General features: G+C 44.8%; 1 protein-coding gene across 5 annotated transcripts in view; it reads left to right on the top strand.

The window, feature by feature from the left end:
* Positions 1-23,179, top strand: part of SCN8A (sodium voltage-gated channel alpha subunit 8) — a 154,887-nt gene that overhangs the window by 19,557 nt on the left and 112,151 nt on the right. For 4 of the 5 annotated variants that reach the window (XM_053292582.1, XM_053292584.1, XM_053292581.1 and 1 more), the window contains exon 2: positions 15,433-15,762. In XM_053292582.1, the coding sequence (XP_053148557.1) occupies positions 15,487-15,762 (276 nt within the window). In that variant the 5' untranslated portion in view covers positions 15,433-15,486. Of the gene's footprint in view, positions 1-15,432; positions 15,763-23,179 lie in introns of those variants that run through there. The other variant, XM_053292587.1, reaches the window with a different exon arrangement.

Consider the following 23,179-nt stretch of genomic DNA (forward strand, 5'->3'; position numbering starts at 1 on the left):
CAGGGTGGTGGTGAGGGACCTCTCACCATGTTGGAGACTGAGAGGCAGCCGTTCGCCAGAAGGAGATTTATGGTCACCACTGATGGTGACCAGTTCACGTATGTGGAAGGAGCAAGCTGCAGTGTATAGAGTGTGCCCTTCATAACATGAACCTGCCTGCCCACTTTGTGCATCATGAGAGGCTAGCCTGCTTCCTGTTCTGCCACCATTGGCAGTCTACTTGGTGGGAATACATTGGGGGCGGTTTCAGTTGCAGACCCCAGGCTGTGGAATTCCCTACCCCATGAGGTCTACCGATCCCCTTCCCTGATGGTATTTCAGTTTCAAGCACTGTTCCCCCTAAGGCATGCACACATGCACATGCTCACACATTTTTTGATGTCCGCTCAGTTAATTGTCTATCCCGCTCAGACTGAATTAGGAAGGTCCCACTCTGAATACACATGTGCACACGTTGCCTTGATACTGCCACTCAGAACAAAACTCATTCTGCACACAATTGAAAAAATTAGAGAGAACACTGGTGTCAAGTCAAAACATTCTTATTTCACCATGCATTTTGTTTGATTTATTTGCTTGACTCTGATTTTGTGATTTTCCCCCATCCTGTGCTGTTCCCTGGTTTTTAGTGCTTTGAACTCTAGCTGTTGTAGTTGTTTTGAATTTTACTTGATTATTTTCCTATATGGTTTTGTTTATTTGATGGCTGCTTTTGATTGTTTTTGTAAAACACCTTGGAGGCCCTTTTCAGGGCTGAATGGCGGTGTAGCAATCTTTAGCTAAGTACATAAAAATAAATAATTAATGCAAAATATGTATTTAGTAGTTGAGTATCTTTGCCCAAGCACAAAATGGCTCTGAGGACCAAGGTACATTTTTCACAACAAGCATGTTTGGCACATCCATGCTGCTGTTTGAGCAGCAACCATTGCAAAACATGGATACACATTTATGAGCACATACTAAATGTCCAGTGACCAATATGGCTTCCCTGCTGCATATTTCTGCAAGTTTACAAACATGTAGCTCACCTTACAGTTGATGTCATCTATTGCTGCAAACACTGGGATTAGCATGGCATGCATGTGACTCAGGAGACTGAAGAAGCAGTCCTGGGAGTTTAAGGGGCTCTCTGGGTCATGCCCTTAAATTGGAGGTGCTATCCTTAAACCGGCACTAGTGCACAAGGAGTGAGATTCCTTATCTTTCCTATGTGCCGTATTCCATTGCTGAATGGGTCTTCTAGTGAAGCTATTTTCCTTAATGCTCAGCTTAAACTCTGTTTGAATCCATTGTTTTGTCTCTGTGGAAATGGTGAACAACTTGTTTTCCTTCTTCTTTTTGACATCTTTTTAAATATTTACGAATTGTCAGCATATGTCCTTCTTTCCACCATTTTATTTTTGTTAGTCTAAAAGCTTATATTCCCAGTTCCTTTAAGCCTTTTGTCACATGACCTGCCTTTGGAATTGTCTCATCCCCAAAGCTCTCTGTTTATCCTTTCCTGTGTATTTACATTTTTCTTCAAATGAAATAGAATTCCAAAGGTATATCTAGATTTTGCATTTTGCATTTGCAGCCTTCTTCCTCTGCTCCCTCATTATTTGGATATCATGGCTATCCAGTTTCCTTCCTGGGTGCATCAGAAGGTAGCTGAGTGCTCCAGAAGGCAGAACAGTTTGGTAATTGGAGTGGGGGTCATGGGGGAAATGATTCAACCCCTTACCAATACTTTTGACAAGTTTGCTAAAAACAACAAAACCTCCAGAACTAGGACCAGGGACATAGCAAGGTTGGAATGGGCCCAGAGACAATATTTTAAAATGCCCCCCCCCGAAGCTCAGCTCATGAAGTAAAGAAATCTTAAATGAGGCTGAATTGTGGTAACAAAAAGCATACACACACACACACACACACACACACACACACACACACACACATATATATATATATATATATATATATATATATATATATATATATATATAAACACCTAAGTGCCACAGTAGAACATCATCCTAAATTATTTTTTAAAAGGTTTTGTAAATTGTGGATGATGCAAGTCATTTAACAGTACTAGAGAAAGATATGCTGTTCTGGTAGCTCCAGGTCTTAACACTCACATCAATTTCGGAGGACGAATACAACTGAAGGAAGCCGAGATGGGTGTGCAGCTGGGGGAGTCAGTCATGTGTCTTGCCCCTGGGGGGGCCAAGGCAGTGGGCCCCCAGACAACTGTCTCTCCTTGCCCTTGCTAGGATGAACAAACCATGCTCCTTGCTAGGATGAACAAACCATGCTCATGATGATAATAGAGGCAGGAAAAAGACAAGAGTAGCACACAGCCTTCACTTCCTGTTCCTGTTTCAAAGCCACCATTTGGGTAGCAGGATTATGATGAGCTGGAGAAAGTCGCTTCACTGCTATGGGCCAATGCCCTATTTGCTTGAGATTGGTTGCCTCCCAAATGGCCACATACAGTTGGAATCATGAAGTGCTGATTAAATGTCTCCTCTGACCATTGACGTTGGAAGAAGAAAAGAGTTAGTAAGCTGCAGCATTACGGGTGGCCTCTTTACCCCAGAGCTGTTAAAACAGCCTGTATAGTGGCCTAACATGTGGTAACCCTAGGATAGGAAATAGTGGCTGACATCCAAACTAATGAAGCACTGGTACAGCTAACATTGTTCTGTGCCTATGGGGGAGGGCCAATTTTTGTCAGTCTCCCCTTCTACCTGGGTACTCCCAAAAATATATTCCTGTGGGTTGCATGACCATCAGTTGCATGACCGTCAGTTGCATGACCCTTTGGGAGGCACAGTAGGCTCCAGAGGGAAGGGGAGATGAACATAAATCACCCTTCCACCACAGAACCAGCACTTCATTAGTTTGCATGTTGGCCACCATTAGTAAGAAGACTGTGTTTATGTATGTCTAGCTGCTCTTTGTATGCATTCTATCTATTTGATCTGAGCAATTTCACCCTTCATCCACATTAAGGCAATATATCAACAGCAGTCTGTGTGTTATCAGTTGAAGATTGGCCCATGGCTAGGTAATGTTCCACTTCACTAAAGGGGCAAATATTGTATGTGTCCAGGGACTTGAATTTAAACCATGATGATTACTTTCTAGTGCTTACTTTGCACTTTTAAATTTTTCTTGGGCAAAACCCAAGGACCACATAATTGCCCTGCATTTAGTCAGTCAAATAACTATAAAGGAGACTGAGGACCCCTGCAGCCATCTGGTTCACAAGGTGGGTTCCTTTGGCCCTGGAAAAATAAATTAGGCCTAGTCGGCAACTAATTTTTAAGGCAGAGGGCTGTTTAACTTCTCCTCCCTCGGGTGAAAAGCAACCAAGGCTTGATAAGAGTTCTCCCATGATGCAGTCAGAGGCGTAACTAGGGGAAACGGTGCCCGGGGCAAGCACTGAAATGGCGCCCCCCCACCACCACGCCCCCCCCCACATACTACATTATACTTAGGTTTTTCCTCACAAGCGCTCACCGCCGCCAAGCCAGGCCACTGACTGGCCGCCAGGCGCCAGCAAAGCAATGCGGGTGGCGCAGGTGGCACGGAAGGGACCGCTCGTGGGGAAGGGGGCACCGACGCACTCCCTTGACTGCTGCAGCGCTGCTGCACTGAGCAGGAAACATTTGTATTAACAAAAAATTAAAAAAAAAATTTAAAAAAATTGGTCATGGCGGCGCCCCCCACGTGACCAGAAAAGATGGCGCCCGGGGCACGTGCCCCCCCTGCCCCCTATAGTTACGCCTCTGGATGCAGTTGAGCTGGTGACTCCCGTGCATGAGACAAGCAAGGCACAAGCAAATGGGAATTAAGAGCCCAGATGTATAATGGAGAGAAGCCATAGCCTCTGCCAGATGCTCTGTGCTGTACCCCAGGAAAAGGAATTAAAGATCTCTTTTCACACATGAGACTTAAACCATCATAAAACCATAGCTTGTTGTGAGCTGCCCCAAGCAGTAGTGTACTGGAGGGGTGGGTATAAATATTTATTATTATTATTTTACACAGTCAGACAGGTGTTATTGACTGGTTTGTTTTATCCAGACATCGGGTCCTTCCCAAGGACCTGGGATGCCAGAATTTTATTGTCAATGTTGTTGCTGTTATTATAGATATCGTCGCAGAATATAGGCTGTTCCCAGTAAAGCTGCTTTTTGTATTATTATTACTATTATTATTATTATTATTATTATTATTATTATTAGTGAGAGGGTCTTTGGAAATAGGAGCTGGATCTGCCAAATTACTGAACCAGCATTGTCTAGTCCTCCCTTACAAAGGCCCGTGGACAGTATAGGACACTTGAGTGGCATATTAATGGGAGCCTTACTAGGCATATTAGTTTTTTAAAAAAAACAAAAACTCTATCACCTCCACGGAAATCAGATCCACATGGGTGGAGCTAACATCTAAGTCCTTCTCATTATTAGCCAGCTGGGAGGGAAGGTAACAACCCCCTGCATGTAGAAAAATAACAAACGCGGGGAAAGGCTGCACTAGAACCTTTTTGCCTGGTATACTAGTTTTGTGTTTGCAACCATAATCACAAAAGCCAATTCCAGCTCCTCTCTCTTTAGTCATCACCTCAAAAAGAAGCCGAGTTATAGTTGTTTTATTTGCAGGGTTTACTTTACATGGAAGGGGCATTCAAAAATATCACTCCTCCACTGGCAGACTGAAGTGGTACAGTTCACTCTGCCACCTCAGGATCCTTCCATTTTGTTCTGCTTCATGTGCAGCTCAGGCCTGTCCAGCATTCTAACCCCTACAGCATCCCAGGTTCACGAATGGTCCCACCCACTTACCTCAGGACCACATGGCCAAACATTATTATGGCAATGTAGGATGAAGCCACATGTTAGTGAGGAACTCTCAACATGATGTCCATTTTGTTTAAATTATTTATTTGTTATTTCTCTGTGTGAACCGCCCTGAGCCATTTTTGGAAGGGCGGTATAGAAATCGGATAGATAGATAGATAGATAGATAGATAGATAGATAGATAGATAGATAGATAAATATGTTGAAGGGACTCTAAGTGAAAGCTGATCTCAGATTCTGTGGAATGCAAAATAGCATACTCAGGGGTGTAACTATAATAGGGCAAGGGGAGACCGTTGTCTCAGGGTCCCCTGCCTCGGGGGGGGGTCAGAGACATTTCTCCTCCACCCAACACCTACCCGAACTTCCTTGAATATTTTTTAAAGTTTTGTCTCTGGGCCCACTCCAACCTTGTTACGCCCCTGAGCATACTTATTTAGTGATGTTCAAATGGGGGAAATGGAAATATTGAATGTATTTTTTTCTTACGTGGTACTTGTTTCTTCTTAAGCAATCTGAAATGTGGATTCCTCTTCCCTCTGAAATCATGGTTTAAGGAGGAATGCTGGTCTTGTGGTAGCAAGCATGAATTGTCCCCTTTGCTCAGTAGGTTCTACCCTGGTTGCATTTGAATGGGAGACCACATCTGAGCACTGTAAGATATTCCCCTTAGGAGATGGGGCTGCTCTGGGAAGAGCACCTGCATGCAGAAGGTTCCAAGTTCCCTCCCTGGCATCTCCAAGATAGGGCTGAGAGGGACTTCTGCCTGCAACCTTGGAGAAACCACTGCCAGTCTGTGTAGACAATACTGAACTAGATGGACCGGTGGCTTGACTCGGTATATGGCAGCTGCCTAGGTTCCTATGATGCTGTGGATTGCTACTTGAAACCTTTGATAATAAACATACCAGTTAGATATTACTGCTCCACCGATTTCAGCCTCCTCTCTCTTTAGCCATCCCCTCAAAAAGAAGACGAGTTGATCTGGGGCTGCGTTTCAGGTGGTTATGTTTGCTGCATGGGTGGAAATGGTGACATGGTACAATTTCTGGCTAGCTTTGAGGTCATTGTGCGGCTTAATTTTGGTTTGGGGGGGTGTCAGTGTTGTCCTGCCAAATGCTGCTACCAAAGGCAGGATCAAAGCATTTCATGTCTGCTCTCAAAGAATTTTGGATGTTAGAATTTTGAAGCTCATCATTCTCTTTTGGAGCTCCCAGGCTGCACATCCCAAAACATCGTATCTCAACTATATGTCCAGCTTTTTTGCCAGAGGCCCCACAACTCCTCTTCCATTTGCATGTTAGACTCTTGAACATCTCAACTTTTATTTTGGAAACATTTCAAATCCTCTTGATCACAGAGAAACTCTGAAAATGTAAAGCCATTAAATCTTACTGAAAAAAGGAAGTAGAACAATTTGTTATGGGGTGGCTAACGAAGTTTATTTATTTATTTATTATTATTATTATTATTATTATTATTATTATTATTATTATTATTAAGTACTTCTTCACACAGTGCCTAATTCACTTACGGAACTCTCTGCCACAGGACGTGGTGATGCCCACTAGCTTGGATAGCTTTAAAAGGGGCTTAGGCAAAATCATGGAGGACAGTCCCTATCAATGCCTACTAGTCTGGTGGCTATAGGCCACCTCCAGCTTCAGAGTCATGATGCTGCTAAATACCAGTTGAAAGGGAGCATCAGCAGAAGAGGGGGCAAATCCTCAACACCTGTGGGCTTCTTGGAGGCATTTGGTGGGCCACTGAGTGAAACAGGATGCTGGACTGGATGGGCCTTGAGCCTGATCCAGCAGTTCTTATCTCATGCCTATATAAGTTAACTTGCTTAGATTACTGCAATGCATTTTACACGGGGCTGCCTTTGAAAACAGTCTGGAAACTGCAGCTGGTACAAAATAGGATTGCATGGTTATTAACTGGGACTGGACATTTTGATCATATTACAGCGGTCAGGAGCGCTCCTATCCCCCGGCCGCGCACATGGTATCTAGAATTATTCAGGTTTTTGGCACCACAGTTCAGCTTCATGAGGCTAGGTGTGGCGGGCAAAGGATGGGGCCGTGACAGGAGGCCCCCCTGGACCTTGGAGGCCACGGACTGGGGCTCCAAGGTCCAGGGGTAAGAGCGCCTCTGACACCAGTGCTTCATCAGCTGCACTGGCTCCCAGACCATTTCTGGGTCAAATTCAAAGTGCTGGTTTTAATCAGGTAACCTGAGAGAGTGCCTTGCCCCTTATGTCCCAAATGGAACCTTAAGATCTTCTTTGGAAGAGCTCTCCTGGGTACCCATGCCAAACAAGGTGAGGTGGGTGGCTACCAGGGAGAGGGTCTTTTTGGTGGTTGCTCCCCCTTTATGGCAAAGCCTCCCCAGTGAGGTTCGCCTGGCTTAATCACTTTGCTATTTTAGATGCTTAGACCTTTTAAATTTTGATTTTCAGATTTGATCTGATTTTTAAATAATTTTAAAATGAGTTTTTAAGCTGCTTTGTATTGTATTTTGTATTTTCTTTTCACCTTTTTAATCTGTTATAATTTAATGTGTTATGTGTTTTAATTGTATGTTTTAATCCTCTGTTGTGAGCTGCCCAGAGAACAATTAGTTATGGGGCAGCTAATAAATAATTTATTAAGTTGTTGTTGTTGTTGTTGTTGTTGTTGTTTACACAGTCAGACAGGTGTTATTGACTGGTTTGTTTTATCCAGACACCGAGTCCTTCCCAAGGACCTAGGATGGCTGGATTTTATTACCAATATTGTTGCTGTTGTTATTATAGATATCATCACAGAATATAGGCTGTTCCCATTAAAGTTGCTTTTTGTAATTGGCTGATGGTGATTTCTGTGGCCCCTATGGTGTTGAGGTGCTCTCCAAGGTCTTTTGGAATTGCACCTAGGGCGCCAGTTACTACTGGGATTATATTGGTCTTCTTCTGCCACAGCCTTTCAATTTCAATTTGTAAGGCTGTGGCAGAAGAAGACCAAAATAATCCCAGTAGTAATTGGTGCCCTAGGTGCAATTCCAAAACAACTTGAAGAGCACCTCAACACCATAGGGGCCACAGAAATCACCATCAGCCAATTACAAAAAGCAACTTTACTGGGAACAGCCTATTATTATTATTATTATTATTATTATTATTATTATTATTATTATTATTATCATCATCATCATCATCACAGTGGCAGGGGTAACTTCCCTAGGGAGCAAGAGGTTGCCGGTTCAAATTCCCGGTGGTATGTTTCCCAGACTATGGGAAACACCTATATCGGGCAGCAGCAATATAGGAAGATGCTGAAAGGCATCATCTCATACTGCGTGGGAGATGGCAATGGTAAACCCCTCCTCTATTCTACCACAGAAAACCCCAGAGCTCTGTGAGCACCAGGAGTCGACACCAACTCAATGGCACAATTTTACCTTTAAAGAGGCACCTTTTAAAAGTTGCAATTCTCTTTATTGAGCAGGGGGAGAGTAACTGGCCCTATCCACCCCCAGCACAGTACCTCCAGTGACTGTTGCTGGTGTCTGTCTTATGTTTCTTTCTTAGATTGTGAGCCCTTTGGGGACAGGGAGCCATCTAACTTAATTTAATTTAAATCTATCTATATAAACCACTTTGGGAACTTCTGTTGAAAAGCAGTATATAAATATTCATTGTATTTGTATTCAACACAGGGATGGTGTTGCAGTGGACTTTTGGGAATGGGGTAAGCCTAAACAGAGTTTTATGGCTAGGCTATAAAGCATTGTAGGCCCTTGCAGTTACAAAAAATCTGTCTTGCCCCATTGATTTCCTTGCATGATATTGCTGTGCAGGATGGGAAATTGATTGCGGAATTTCTCCTCCCTGCCCCCTGGGAGAGATTGAGCATCTCCTGTGGTAGAATGGTCCAGTAGAATACAATTGACCCGATTACCATTTTTCTAGTGTGGCCTTTGGCAAATCACTCCACCTTTCTCTGCTGCAGTGGAGGATTGCTTGCTCTGCTGCCTTTAGAAAGTTGGAGGTGAGATTTCATCAATGAGACTATAATGGTGGGTGGGCAAAACAGGCCTCCGTTGCCTAGCACTGCTCTTTGCTTGGCCTGGATAAACGATGATAGTCATTACACAGAAGTAAACAATAGGTTGTCTCATGCTTAGGGCTGTCAATTAAAGAATTTCAGTTTGATTAATCACCAGCCTTTTATCTGCTTAATCAATCAATCAATCAGCCAAATTTAAATATATGTGCCTATTACTAAAACCTTAATATAGGGCTTCCTTCCACTGATAGAAGTATGAATTAGCTTACACTTTAGCATAGGAAACTCCTGCTGTTAGCAGGGCCAGGCCACCTTTCCTTTATCTTTCGCAGTAATGTACAAGAACAGCCTCAAAAAACAAACAAATATGCCCTTGCAGCCTTACTGATTAAAACTGACGCCTTAGATTAAAGCTTTAGCTTATTGCAGGCTGCAGCTTTACACATTTTGAATCCAGCCATGAAGATCAGAGCATGATTCACCAGTGAACCCCAATATCCGTTGATGCAGTACCTCCTCCTGTGGTGCTGGAAGATCCGGAACACTTATTTATGTATTAGATTTTTATCCTACCCAATTTTCAAAGCAGCATGCCTCCACTCTTTTATCCTCACAACAACCCTGTGAGGTAGGTGCAAGTAGAACAAAGAGAGAAGGCATGTCTACATCTCTTGCCTGTAGGCTTCCCAGAGATATGCGGTGGGCCACTGTGGGAATCAAGATGCTAAAATAGATGAGCCTTGGGCCTGATCTGGCCGGGCTGTCCTTACAAGTGAGAGAATAGCCAAGGTGAGCACCATGGCTGAGAGGGGTCCTCCATGGTCATAGTTCAACACTCTAGCCACCATGTCCAAATGACTCTCTTTCAAACCCATGGTAAACTCCTATTAAGCGTATGGTTATATTGGGTGTCTTTGGCAGCAGGGCTTAGAGAGACGGGAAAGGCACGCTGGACACCATAATGATGGTGATGACTGACTTCATGCCGGAATAGCTGCATCGTAATCATTTGGCCCTGTCGGAGATCATTGGTGTCAAGGAATGTGTTGAGTCATCATTCCTTATTCAAGAGGTCCTCGCTTGTCAGTTTCCACAGTATTCGGATTGTGTACGTGTGGCAGGGAGGGGTTGGGGTGCTCTATATGTGGCTAATAAGTTGTTTTATTTGCTAAGGGGTCTTTTGAAGCAAAATATAAACCTGTCTGCCTGCGACTGGTGTGTGCAGCAATGACATGATTCCTGCACCTAAAACCTTCTGCCCATCCAGCAGCGAGACTGCTCCCTTAAGTGTCAAAGCCCGTGTTCTCTGTTGTATCTCAGTCTGCAATGCTGCAGTGCCGTTGCATCAGTGCACGGCTTCTAGAATTCCACTCCCTTTCCTTCAGTGTGAAAAGCTCAAACTGTCAGCCCTTATGCGGGGAATCACAGAGCATTCTCCTTCTATTCCTGTTTCCTCAGCCAAGGTGTGAATCTAAAAGAAGGGAGGGGGCGTCCTTCTCTCTCTCTCTCTCTCTCTCTCTCTCTCTCTCTCTCATACACAGCAGCATCAGATGCAGACCAACTCAGGGTTTTTTTCTGACTCACGCTTGTTATTTGGCCTGAGAGCACGTCATACCTGGTCGGTGCCCTCTTTGTTGGGGACACTGTGCAGTCCCTGCTGAATGCAAACCTATTTCTCCAGACTTATCCTTTTATGTTATGTTTTGCGTTGGCGTTGGGGGGGAATTTAAACACCATCTCCCTGACATGATGTGCAAGGGTAACAGAGCTGGGGGACATCAGTGCAGCCACTGCTGTGTACACAGAAGCAGCAGTGCTGGTGTCTTTATCAGCGGTTGCTCAAGCTGCGTGCCTGTGGTTTCTCCCATTCAACACAATGGGAGAAACCGCGGGGATGTGGCTTGCACAACCACCGTTCAGGACAGTGGCGCCACTGCTTCCATGAATACAGCAGTAGCCATGCTGTATTTGAGCCTGTTACCTTATGTCAGTCAGTCTATTTTTCTTATTTGCAATGGAGGTTTGCTGTCTTTGAAGAAATGTTTGCATTAATTTTTGCATAAGAAAACCAGGTTTGGTCTTGCTATGCAAGGGGATTTTTTGGATTCAGAAGGAGGATTGCCAACTAATCTGGGCCAAATGGCTGCCCTGCTCTTGTGCCTGAAACAGCAGCTTGATCAGCAGAAGTCAGCAGGTGAAGCTTCTTGCTGAATGGAGGTAAGCATTGCCCATGTTTGCAAGATCAATCTGCTGTTCCAGGCACAGGAACAGGGACTGATTAAAAAAATGGCAACCTTAAGACAGAGGCCCCATTCCACCATAGCATCAGACCTCAGGTATACAAAGCTGTGGTTAATCTGTGAAACCGGGAACCATGCTGCAGACAATTGATCAGCTGCGGCTTGGCAGTCTCCGGCTTCTGGACAGAGGAACCCCTCCCTCTTCTTTGCCTCTCTCTTCCTAGCTAACCTACTTCACAGGGTGGTTGTGAAAGAGAAACTCAAGTATGTAGTACACTGCTCTGGGCTCCTTGGAGGAAGAGCAGGATATGTAAATCATCATCAATCAATCAATCATCATCATCATCATCATCATCCACCCAGGCTGCATCCCAGCAAGCTGCATTCAGCTCACATCACCGGACTGTGGGCAAGGCGTCGGCACGTCAGTAAAGCAGCAACTACTGGCTGCAGTGTTAGCAAGGTCATGCGCAGTGTGATCCTACCTTTTTGGCATCAGGCCAAAGGCATTTTAATCCTTTCCTCACACCACTTGCCCCACTGATATTGCACTGACACACCACACGGTCATACACAAGCACCATTATTGACACCCCAGGATGGCAAGGGACGCTTCCAGATTCTAATGGGGTCTTGGCGGGGAGGGGGAGAATGACATTGAACAGCAACTGAGAAATTAGGGTGTGGGGCGGTGGGTTGTTGGCCAGGTGGGTGGGAGAAGGGACAGTCCACCAGGAAAAGTGATGCCGTGTTGTTTCCATGCAGCTGCTTCCGTAGCCTAGAGCAGATCTCATGCCAATTCATTGCAGCTGGTGTTTCTGGGAACTGTTACCTGCCTGGAAAGGTGGCACCTGATGAAGCCATGTGACTGCCCCTTTTGGTCAGGAGGAGTGGCCTGCATTTTATGCATCCAAATTCAAAGAGAAGGGGGTAGTTCTGCGTGTAGTTTGAGGTCGCTACATTTAAAACAGCTGTCATGGTAATTCCCCTCAGTAGCGATTGCAGTGCTATCCCATACTCCGCCATTGGATGCGAGCCTACATCCAGGAAGTGGACTCTCCCTGGGGGAAATCTGCTTGCCGTGTTGGACTTAAGCATCCAGAAAAATGGCTTGTCACTTCTGGCTGTGAGGATCCCTGAGTTCCCCTTGTGGGAGTCCTCTTTTAATCTCCCTGGGGAAAAGACAAACTGCCTTCCCCAGTTGGGGAGGGACTTGGGGGCCCCTCCCTCGCTCCCCTGGGAACAGAGGATTGGGCCCCTCTCTTCCCACTTTTACTGGTTAAACATAGACTGCACAAGCATCTGCTTTCCCATACATGCACAGAATGAGTTTTTCTCTGGGCATCATTATTGGGGCAGTGTGTTCACACATTCTTTCATAATGGGACCCTGCTGAGTGGAATCCAAAATTAACCAAGTGTGACATAACCTGATCGTGACACCACCCCTCTCCCCTTACCCTCTTAAATCTCCACTTTGAAGTGTTAAGAAGACTTGATGGCCAAAGAGCCAGGGAAGGGAAAAAATGGCTGTTGGACAGCTGGTGCTTATAAATCAGTTTTTTTGCTCCCCTTCCCCCTTTTCCCTTCTCAACTCTCCCTTGCTATGTAGACTTGCTTTGTGGTAAGGTTACAAGGATTAGTCTTTGCTTTCCATGACCCAACATTCATTGTAATTTTCGAAACCTAATTCCTCAAGAAAACCCACAAAAGACATCGCTGGTCTGATTCCTTATGTCTCCTCATACATCCAATGGCCTAGCTCTCCCTGGTTTTGGCAGCCCAAGGCACGTCAGAGTGATCCCTTGGACTATGGTTTGATAGCACATCAACACCTTGGTGCACTGGCACATTGGTGAAGTCTCTCAAACCAAGAGGTTCTACAGTGTGTAACACAAGCAGCGTGGAATACAGGTGGGACATCTGTGTGGATGGAAACCTCCTGCATGGAAATAAAGCCATGCGGAAGCCCTCATTCTTCTGATGGAAGGTTGTGGGAACTGAGGGTGATTGAAATGTGTGTGGTCAGAAATGCATTCAATTATTTGTATGACTAGGGCTTAATGTGTTTGTGCACAAAGTACTGCAGTGATGAATTGTTGGAGACCTCCCCTGATGTCTCTGTCTTGACCTCCCATCCTTTTTTGTTTGTTTGTTTGCTGGGGAACCCATAATGTGCAAAACAAGCAGGGGAAATGCTTGGTTCTGTCCCTCTAAATGTGGTTCTGTCCCTCTAAATGCATGGACTCTAGGGATGCGGCATCCCTGTTGCCAAGCAGAGGCAGGAGTAGTAAGGAGAGGGCAGAGGGCAGAGCATCCACTCCAAGAGGCAGCCAGTGAGAAGCATGGCCGCCCTAAAGAAAGAAAAGGAAAGATTGTGCTGTTGAGTCAGTGTCGACTCCTGGCGACATCAGAGCCATGTGGTTTTATTGGTAGAATATAGGAGTGGTTCACCATTGCCTCCTCCCGTGCAGTATGAGATGATGCCTTTCAGCACCTTCCTATATCACTGCTACCCAATATAGAAGTTTCCCATATTCTGGGAAACACATCAACAGGGATTCGAACTATCAGCCTCCTGCTCTCTAGGCAGGTTGCTTCCCCGCTGCACCATTAAAACCAATACATTTCTGGGCTGCTCTGAGCAGACCTCTCTGTGGTTGTGGGTTGCGCACAAAACCCAGGTTATAGCAGCAGCAGAATTTGGACAACACAATGGTGCCTTCGAACCTCAGATTTCAGCAACAAAACTCACTACCAACCAAGGGTTCAAATTCAGGTTTGGAAGTGAAAACAGAGCCGTGGTTGGGTGACAAAACCAAACAGAGCCGTAGTTGGGTGACAAAACCGTGGCTTCATACATTCGGATGATCACTAACTCAAACCTTTGGAATGTTTACCTCTGGTTTGGCATTCTGTCTGACGTGGCCAGAAGGTCTTTGGGTAGCCACTTCCCCCCTATATGTATAATACTTAATTCCCCACTATATGCTGGTCTTCAGCCGTAATAAAGATTGATTGATAATTCCCCACTAAGTATAATACAGTATTATACTGTAGGGATGTGCACAAACCTGTTCGGAGGCCCTTTTATGGGCTTTTTATGGGCCTCCAAAAAGGTTTGAGAACCAGGCGGTTTGAAGTTCGAAGGCGGCAGGGGGTCGCACTTTAAGGGCAGGGGAGGGTACACTTACCTCTCCCTCCACTTTCCCCCCACCAGCGCCCAGTATTTCCCAAATCCTATGGTACAGCAGCATACTTCCCTGCCCCCCCCCTCGTTTGCTCTTCGGCCAGAAGTGGTTGGAAGTAGCGGGCGCGGGTGCGCCCATCAGGCACACAAGTGCCCACAAGGCACATGCATGCTAACTCCTTTGCCAACTCCTTTGCCACAGAACACCAGTGGATAGCAGAGGAGGATTCTGGGATTTAAAGGGCCAACATTCATTTCATGATAGGCACTGGTATCATCTCATGATAGGCCTGTCCATTTTTCATGTGAATTGAGACCTCAACACAGAACACACCCAATACTACCTGGGAGCTATGCATACTGTTTTGGGGGGTGGGGGGGACCTGTTGTGATGGATAAGCTACTTCTCAGGGTAGCTTGTCCACCATTTCTTATCTTCTTGTTGAGGAAACTCAATAAACTCACTAAACTTTCAAGGAGCTCTAGGGCTCTCCAGAACACAATTTGGAAACCACTAACCTAATAACTTGGCTCACTCTGCTCTAAATAGGCATTGGTAGTTCTTAAGAGACCTTGGTGAACACTTGATATCTCTTGAGATGGAACTGCCCACAGGCTGATGGACAACAGGAGGAACATGAGATTTAAAAGTGGTTGGGGGAAGAGGTCAGCCTTAATAGTGGAAGATTGCCTCCAGAAGTGGTAGACTTGTCAGGCATCATGAAATGCTGTGCTAAAGGCATTTCCATTAGCTTCCTCCTTCTATGATTTTTGTTTTATGGCTTGGCAATCTCCACAGTTTAAGTTAAGAACTTAGAAAACATGGTGGTCCAAATTCTCAGAAAGAAAATCTTCAATGGTCCAGAAAAGGCACCCAAAATTAGTTTAATAATTTGGAATATGCAGGTGGAGGCCAATAGAGCCAACATATGAGTTAGAGGTATCTCAATAAGGTTGCAGTCAAACATTTGAGTTAGAGGTATCTCAATAGGGTTGCAGTCAAACCAGGCTCATTCATTCTACTTTTCAAAAAATACTAATCTATCCACCATTACGCTGGTGATTGAATTGGAATACCTGTCTCATTCTCTCCCATACAGAGCTGACCTATCCTGGGCGCAACATAACTAAAGAAGTTTCTGCAGGATGAAAAGATGGCAGCACGGCTGCTTGCACCACCAGGCCCTGATAGTTTTAGACCTTTCACTCCGGAATCTCTGGCTAACATCGAGAAGCGCATTGCAGAAGATAAGAAGAAGAAGCGTCCTAAACAAGACAGCAGTCACAGAGATGACGATGAAGACAGCAGACCAAAACCAAACAGTGACCTGGAGGCAGGGAAGAATTTGCCTTTCATCTACGGGGATATCCCAAAAGGCCTGGTTGCTGTACCACTGGAGGACTTTGACCCTTACTATATGACGCAGAAAGTGAGTCAGCAGGAGCCAGCTATTTAAAACTTATGCCCCAAGGAGTTACAGGTTTGGGGGGCTGGAGTATTCTTTGTGTCTCCAGCTGCATGTGAAAGGGGGGACATGAATGACATTTTTGTGGGGTTTCAAAAGATGAAGCTTGCCTTATGATTCACTTTATTTATTTTAGGGTAAGAGAAGAAATGTATGGTTTACTGAATCAACTGATAACACTTCAAAATTACACACAGCTTGGTGCATAGCTTAAATCATTTGGGAGGCAGATAAACGTGAGGGGGAAGTAGCAAATGAAGTTGAGAATTGAGATGATTCCAATTTATAGGAAACACAGTTGGTCCATCTCAGGCAGGAAGAGGAAGCCTTGGTGTTTCGATCCAGAGTTTTCAGGCCACTTTGGTGACTTCTTTTCCATTCACCTTATTGTCAGTAGAGTTGAAATGTGTAGATCATGGAGAATTTGTCTGAGTGCTTCATCATTTTATCCAGGACCAGATTTAGTGCTCAGCCTCAAATGATTTCCCAGGTGTATGGTGAAACACTTGGTCAACCACTTCACTGCACAATCTGGACCAGCAAAGGGAGGCCATCACCACTGCCTTGCTTAAGCTTTACTATAATGTCTTGTATGGAGAACGAAGGGTGGATGATGAAGATTCGTAATGCTGCTTATCTTGCTTAATCTAATTTAGCACCCCTGTCATGCTCACAATCAAGATAGTTGTAGAGCTCTTTGAAGAACTCAGCTGTGCCTTCCTGGAGGCCACAGCAGCATAGTTTCAAAAGACCACCTTTCCTTTCCTGGTACCGCCCTATAATGCTCCACGAAAGGAAGCAACCTCATGACATTGCATCCTCTTCCTGGTGCATTACTGGGGTGGGGATGGCTGTGCCCTATAGTCACAGGGCATGGTCCATTTCCCCCCAGTAATGCACCAAGAAAAGAAAGGCAGCATTTTGAAATGTTGCAGCTGCCAGAAGGCAGCCAATTTCTTCACAGAAGCCACCTCTTCAGTAAGGTAAGTCCCACTGTGACCCTCCACACCTATTCAATAACATCCCAGTACAATTTGGCATGGTATCGCAGCACCTACTAATATTGGAGGGATTTTGCTCTAGAATCGTTTCCAAAGAAAAATGCTTCAGTAGGGCTTGCATCCCCTCAGACTTGATTATCAGTTCGATACAGTGCACAGCCCTAGTTATTCTGTCAGGTCAGTTTTTTTCAGAGTAGAACTGTATAATTGTGTGCATTTGGCCAAAGGAAAAACAAAGACAGATTATATGTCTGGTAGCAAGCATGTGCCTTAACACAGAGAATATGCACCAAAAAAAATTTTAAGGAGAGATTATGGCTAGGTAGGCCCTGCCCTGCCCATGTGTTTTACAGTCTCTGAAGCCGAGAAGCTAAACACCTGCAGAAAATGAGGGAGTCATTCTCTTAGTCCTCCATCACTGGCAAGCAACACTGTATATTGGGGAAAGGAATCACTGTGGATTACACGTCGCTGGTTCATTATCCTAGAAAAATACATACACACTGGTCTTTGGGCTGCCCCAAATCATACTCAGAGCTATTTACATGACTCTCGCCCATTTTATTCCTCAAAACAACTCTGTGAGAAAGGTTGAGCTAAGAGGCCAAGGACATCCACTGGAGCAAATTGCTAGTGAGGCATGGTGAGGCAGTTACCCCAAGTGGCAGATTGGCAGAGGCAACATGTTGGCTGCCCCTGAAGACCTATTGCTGCCTACAGACCCACCTGGGCCTGCCACTGCTGCTGCCCCACCTCCCAAAATATTATTTTCTTGCTGTGCTCCAGCTGCCCTTCTTTCTTTTTCTCCCCCTCCCTGTCGCACTCTGCCCTCTGTCTCTTCAAAAGACTGAGGGTGGGGAAACTGGTGCTGCAAGAAGTGACTTCCTGCTGCTCCAAAATCTGCTCTCTCTGTCTTTTAAACAGGCAAGGGTAAACAGACAGTGAAGAAGAGGAACAGGATGCCACCACAGCCACCATGTAGGGGAAAGGGGGGCTCTCTTTGCACCTCAATCTCAATCCAGCCCTGGTAAGCTTCTGGAAAGGTGCTACATGCAGAGAGGGGGTTCCCTCCTTGTGCAGTGCCCATCCAGAGCCTTACATAGATCAGGTAGGGATGCTCCAATCTGACCCTTGCAAAGAGGAGGAAAGGTTATCAACAGCCTTCACATGGTGCCTTGCAAGGCTTGGATTGGGAGGCAGGATGGTCCAAGAGGCACATTACACATTACATTAAAACATGATGTTGGCTCTATGTGTCTGGGTATTTGTTTTTAATTAAGTAGCAGCTGTGGGGGAGGTGGTCAAGATCAGACCCATTGCATATAGGAGTTTAGCCCCGTCCTGCCACACCACAGTCCTGGCATAAATCTTGCTCCTGAAGGTGCCATTATTATTAATAATAATAATAATAATAATAATAATAATAATAATAATAATTTGATTTCTATACTGCCCTTCCAGAAATGGCTCTGGGTGGTTTACACAGAGAAATAATAAATGAATAAGATGGATCCCTGTCCCCAAAGGGCTCACAATCTAAAAGAAACCCAAGATAGACACCAGCAACAGTCACTGGAAGTACTGTGCTGGGGGTGGATAGGGCCAGTTACTCTCCCCCTGCTAAATAAAGAGAATCACCATGATAAAAGGTGCCTCTTTGCCAAGTTAGCAGGGGCATTAGCCCCCAAAAGGAAGCTTCCCTTGGTACCAATGAAAGTTTATCTCACAAGGCTATTAGCAGCTTTGGAGAAAGGATTTTCATTGGAATGGTGACATGGTAAAAAAGTGTTAAATACCTCCTCCCCACACAGTGTGGTCCTAATCCTTCACACACACACACACACACACACACACACACACACACACACGTATGTATATATAGTCAGGGTTTCCCACCCTCCTCTGCGAGACAGGGTTGTTTACCCAGTCAAACGGCAGTGGGCTACATACACCAGGACAACCCCAGTAATTACCTTTCAAAAGTCAGGAAGGGCTCAGAGAGGTGTGAAACAGCTGCTGGGGGATGGGCGGGTGCAGCCCAAGAGGCAGCCAAATGGTGGAGATGGAATAGCGATGATATCAGCTCCACAGCTGCAAACAGGTGTAGAAAGGCTAATGAAGCAGGTGGAGTTGGAGAACAAGTCCCCTTTGGGGGCAAGGGATTGGGTGGCCAATCCACTTGCCTTGCCAGGGAAGAAGGAGCAAGCTGAAAGGGGGGAGGAGTCTCCCCACTGATAGGAGAAGGAGTGGAGAGAATATACTTCCGTCCTCCCTCAACTCTGAGGCAATGCCTATGCCTATAATTTAGTGCGAGACGGTGGAAACGTTATCTAGAGAATTCCTCCTCCTTAAACATGGACGTATACACACACAGACACACACCCTGCAATTGCTATTTAAGTGAAACAAAACCAAACACACAGGGCCAAACTATTGGTTTTAATGTAATGTGTAGTCTTGCCTTATATGAAAGGGCTGTTGAAACTCATCTCCCTCCATTTTTGCAGAATTTTTGTGGGTGGCAAAAATGAGGCAAGTTTCAATACTTTCATGGGAGATCCCACAGAAAGTGTGTACATTTCTGGCATGAGGCACAGAGCTTAGCTAAAGTGGTAGTATTTTTCTTGCTTAAGACCAAAATGTTGCCACCAATGTAGGCAGAAGCTCCCAACCATCCATTTTCCTTCCCAGAATGCACCAGGGAATGATGCAATGCATCACACCCTGGTGCATTCTGGGAAGGAAAATGGGTCCAGCTACTTGGAGATAAGTAGAACGTCTACTGCTCCTGCCCACAGAGGCAGCAGCTTTTTCTAAGAAAGAAAAACAGCAACACTGCCTCCATAGGTAGCCCCCTGCCCCATCCTTGAAAACTGCCAAACCTTTGTGGGTTTCCTCGAAAGTGACAGGGATTCCTAATCCCTGCTGAACATTTTTAAATCACCAAGTTTTTTGTGAAGGGCTGAGGTGGAATAACTTCAACCTAGCCCTAAAACCACAGGGCTCTGTGGGCGCCAGGAGTCAAAATCGGGTTAGACAGTCCTCAAGTTAGTTCACTTGTGCCTCAAAGGTTTATGCATCCACCATCTTGGATTGGGATGGGTGACATCATTACAAACTACACCATTGGGGCATCACTATGTGTCCATTCAGCTGTTTCAAATTTGATTCAAATCGGTTAGACTGTCCACAAGTTAGTGCATTTGTGCCTCCAAAGTTTATGTGTCCACCATCTTGAATTGAGGTGGATGACATGGTCACAATCTTCGCCATTGAGGTGTCTCTATGTGTCCCTACAGCTGCAGCAAATTTGGTTCAAATCGGTTAAGCGGTTCACAAGTTAGCCCACTTGCTCCTCAAAAGTTTATGTGTCCGCCACCTTGAATTGGCATGGATGACATCATCACAAACTACGCCGTTGAGGTGTCCCTATGTGCCACTCACTGCAACTGTACCTAATTTGATTTAAATTGGTTAGACAGTCCACAGATTAGCTTGCTTGCGCCTCAGATGTTCATGTGGCAACCATCTTGAATTGGAGTGGATGACATCATCACACACCACACACCTTGGGCATCCCTATGTGCCCCTACATCTGTGGCAAATTTGGTTCAAATCAGTTAGGCGGTTCACAAGTTAGCCCACTTGTGGCTCAAAAGTTTGTGCCTCAATCCATCTTGGACTGGCGTGGATGACATCATCACAAACTATGTTGTTGAGGTGTCCATTTGTGTCCCTACAACTGTACCCGATTTGGTTCATATTGGTCCAGGCATTGTGAAGTTGATAGTGGGGGACACATGGACACACACACACAGAATGCCAGATGATCTCATAAGCCTACTGGAAAGTAGGCTAAAAGTGGGAGTAAAACAATGCAGGGCTGCCTTTGAACACAGCACTGTGTCCCTCTCAGAGGCAGCAGAGGTACAGACCCCAGTGTGTGCAGGATGTACGTATTTCACCTGTGAAAGGCTGCCTGTGCTAGAGAACATTATTTATGTTCCCCAGAGCAGCCGTCATTCCCATTTAGAAATATGTGGGAGGGCTCTCCTAATGCAGCCAGCGTGCCATGCAGAGAACAATTTGACTGTGCAGAGGGGTTTTTGGTTTGGTTTTCTTTTTAGTAATAGTCAGCTAGAGACTTCAGTGGGAATCTTTTTGATCAACAGCTCCTCCCCCAACTTCCTGCTCTGTGTGGAGATCTTGTGTCTTTCCCCACTAACACTGGCATGGTACATTTCTTGATTTTGTTGCATTACCATGTAGGACGTTCATTGTGCATTTGTTCTCTAAATAACCAGTGAGTCTAGATCTTCCCACAAATGTTTGAAGATATTTTAAAAAAAAAAAAACTCCTCTCTGAATCATCTAAACAGCAGTTCTACTTGAACCTTGACATCTTGCCTAGATTTCTTTTTCTCCCACCCCCACCTCCAATGCCATCTTCTAGTATCTGAAAAGCAGATTTGAATCATCACTTTCTGTTGTGAACAGTAGCCAGATAGCCCACTGCAGAAGCATGGCATGGCATCAGAACTGGTTGATTGTATTTTATGTATATATTTTATTCAGGGGTATCGGTCTTCTTGCAAATGCCTCAAGGTGGCTAACAAAAGTTAAGTTAAAATTGAAGTTAAAATTGAAGTTAAAATTTCAAGTTTTACTAATCAAACAATAAGACTAAAAAGAGAAGCAGATAAGGACAAGGTACTCATACAAACCCTGAACTGGCTATCTAGAGACTTTAAAATGATCATTCAGTATAAAAGATTGTGCCTGACCATACCCTATCCCCCAAGACAGAATCAGGGCAAATGCCAATAGTTCCTAACCTTTATGGACCTTGCAACAATCCAGAGAGATAGTTTGTTGTTATTCCCATTTTCCAGATGAGAGAACTAAGGCAAACAGGAATCTCAAGCCTTTCAGTAGGCTAGAAGTCCCTGCCACTGCCAGTGAACACCACTGTCATGAATTTCAGGCAGAGATGAAACTCACTACTTGGTGACCCTAGTGACTCAACACAGTGAGCTGGAATTTGGGGGAACTTGGCCATGGTGATGTGGTTTATCATGGCAAGTATAAAATACAGAGCAGCTCAATGTGTGCATGAATCCAGATCTCTCACTTTTTCAAGTTCCACATTTTCTCTGGTGACATTTTCTAATGTTCAGATTGGCCCTCTTCTCCCTGGCCACTTCCAGACTAGTTGCTGTGTATGTCTTTAATGGAAAAGTAGTGCTATTCCCCCTTACTAACCTCCCCTACCACTGTGTTGATTAACAGACTATGACACAACGCTATTTTTCTCAGTGTTTCTTTTTTCCCCTTTTTAATTACCTATCTCTACAGGTAAGTCCCTCCCTATCATGTATTATTCATTCATTCATTCATTCAATTTCTATACCGCCCTTCCAAAAATGGCTCAGGGCAGTTTACACAGAGAAATAATAAATACATAAGATGGATCCCTGTCCCCAAAGGGCTCACAATCTAAAAAGAAACATAAGACAGACACCAGCAACAGTCACCGGAGGTACTGTGCTGGGGGTGGATAGGGCCAGTTACTCTCCCCCTGCTAAATAAAGAGAATCACCGCGTTAAAAGGTGCCTCTTTGCCATTCTTCCCATCTGTGTCTATATAATGATTCTAGATCCCAGAGATATGTTCTCATTCTGGCAAGAGGGGGTGCACTGCTATGCTAGCAAAAGGTAGAAATACTACATTGAAATCTCTGTCAAATTTTTGAAAATGGGAGATTAACCTTTTTGTTTTAAAGGAAGTTACTAAACAAGAGTAACCTTTATACTTAGCCACACCATTGGCCCATCTAGATCACTGCTGTCTACTCCAGTTGTCTTCAGAGCTTTCTGAACAGGTTATCTAAAAACACAGCTACTGGTGAGCTTCTGCATGAAAAGCATGTGTCCTTGCCACTGAGTTACAGCCATTCTCTACATAATTTGATGTGATGATTTGACTTCAGACTGAGTGAAACAAAAATGGCAGATAAGGATTTGGTGCTCACTTTCTCTGTTCAACCATGCAGGAATTGCTTGTGGTACAGTCTTTGCTAGACTATATCACATTAGACCTCACATGAAGCATTACGGATTTGAACGATCACATAAAAGTTCTCTACTATAGAAAGTTAGGAACTTAGACAGATTGATATGTTGGAACCTCCTTCCAAAATCCTGCAGAGGTTCTGAAACTTGATTAAATTTCAGTGTTTAAAACTTGTTGGGCATCTCTTAATTTAGATCGTAGAGATTAAATTGTCTGTCGTTTAGGGGGATTGTTTCTTATTACAAGAGAACACAAGAAGTGCTCTGCTGGATCAGACCAAAGGTGCATCTAAATCATCATCCTGCTT

Source organism: Hemicordylus capensis, chromosome 2 (genome assembly GCF_027244095.1).
Source record: "Hemicordylus capensis ecotype Gifberg chromosome 2, rHemCap1.1.pri, whole genome shotgun sequence".
Taxonomy (NCBI): domain Eukaryota; kingdom Metazoa; phylum Chordata; class Lepidosauria; order Squamata; family Cordylidae; genus Hemicordylus; species Hemicordylus capensis.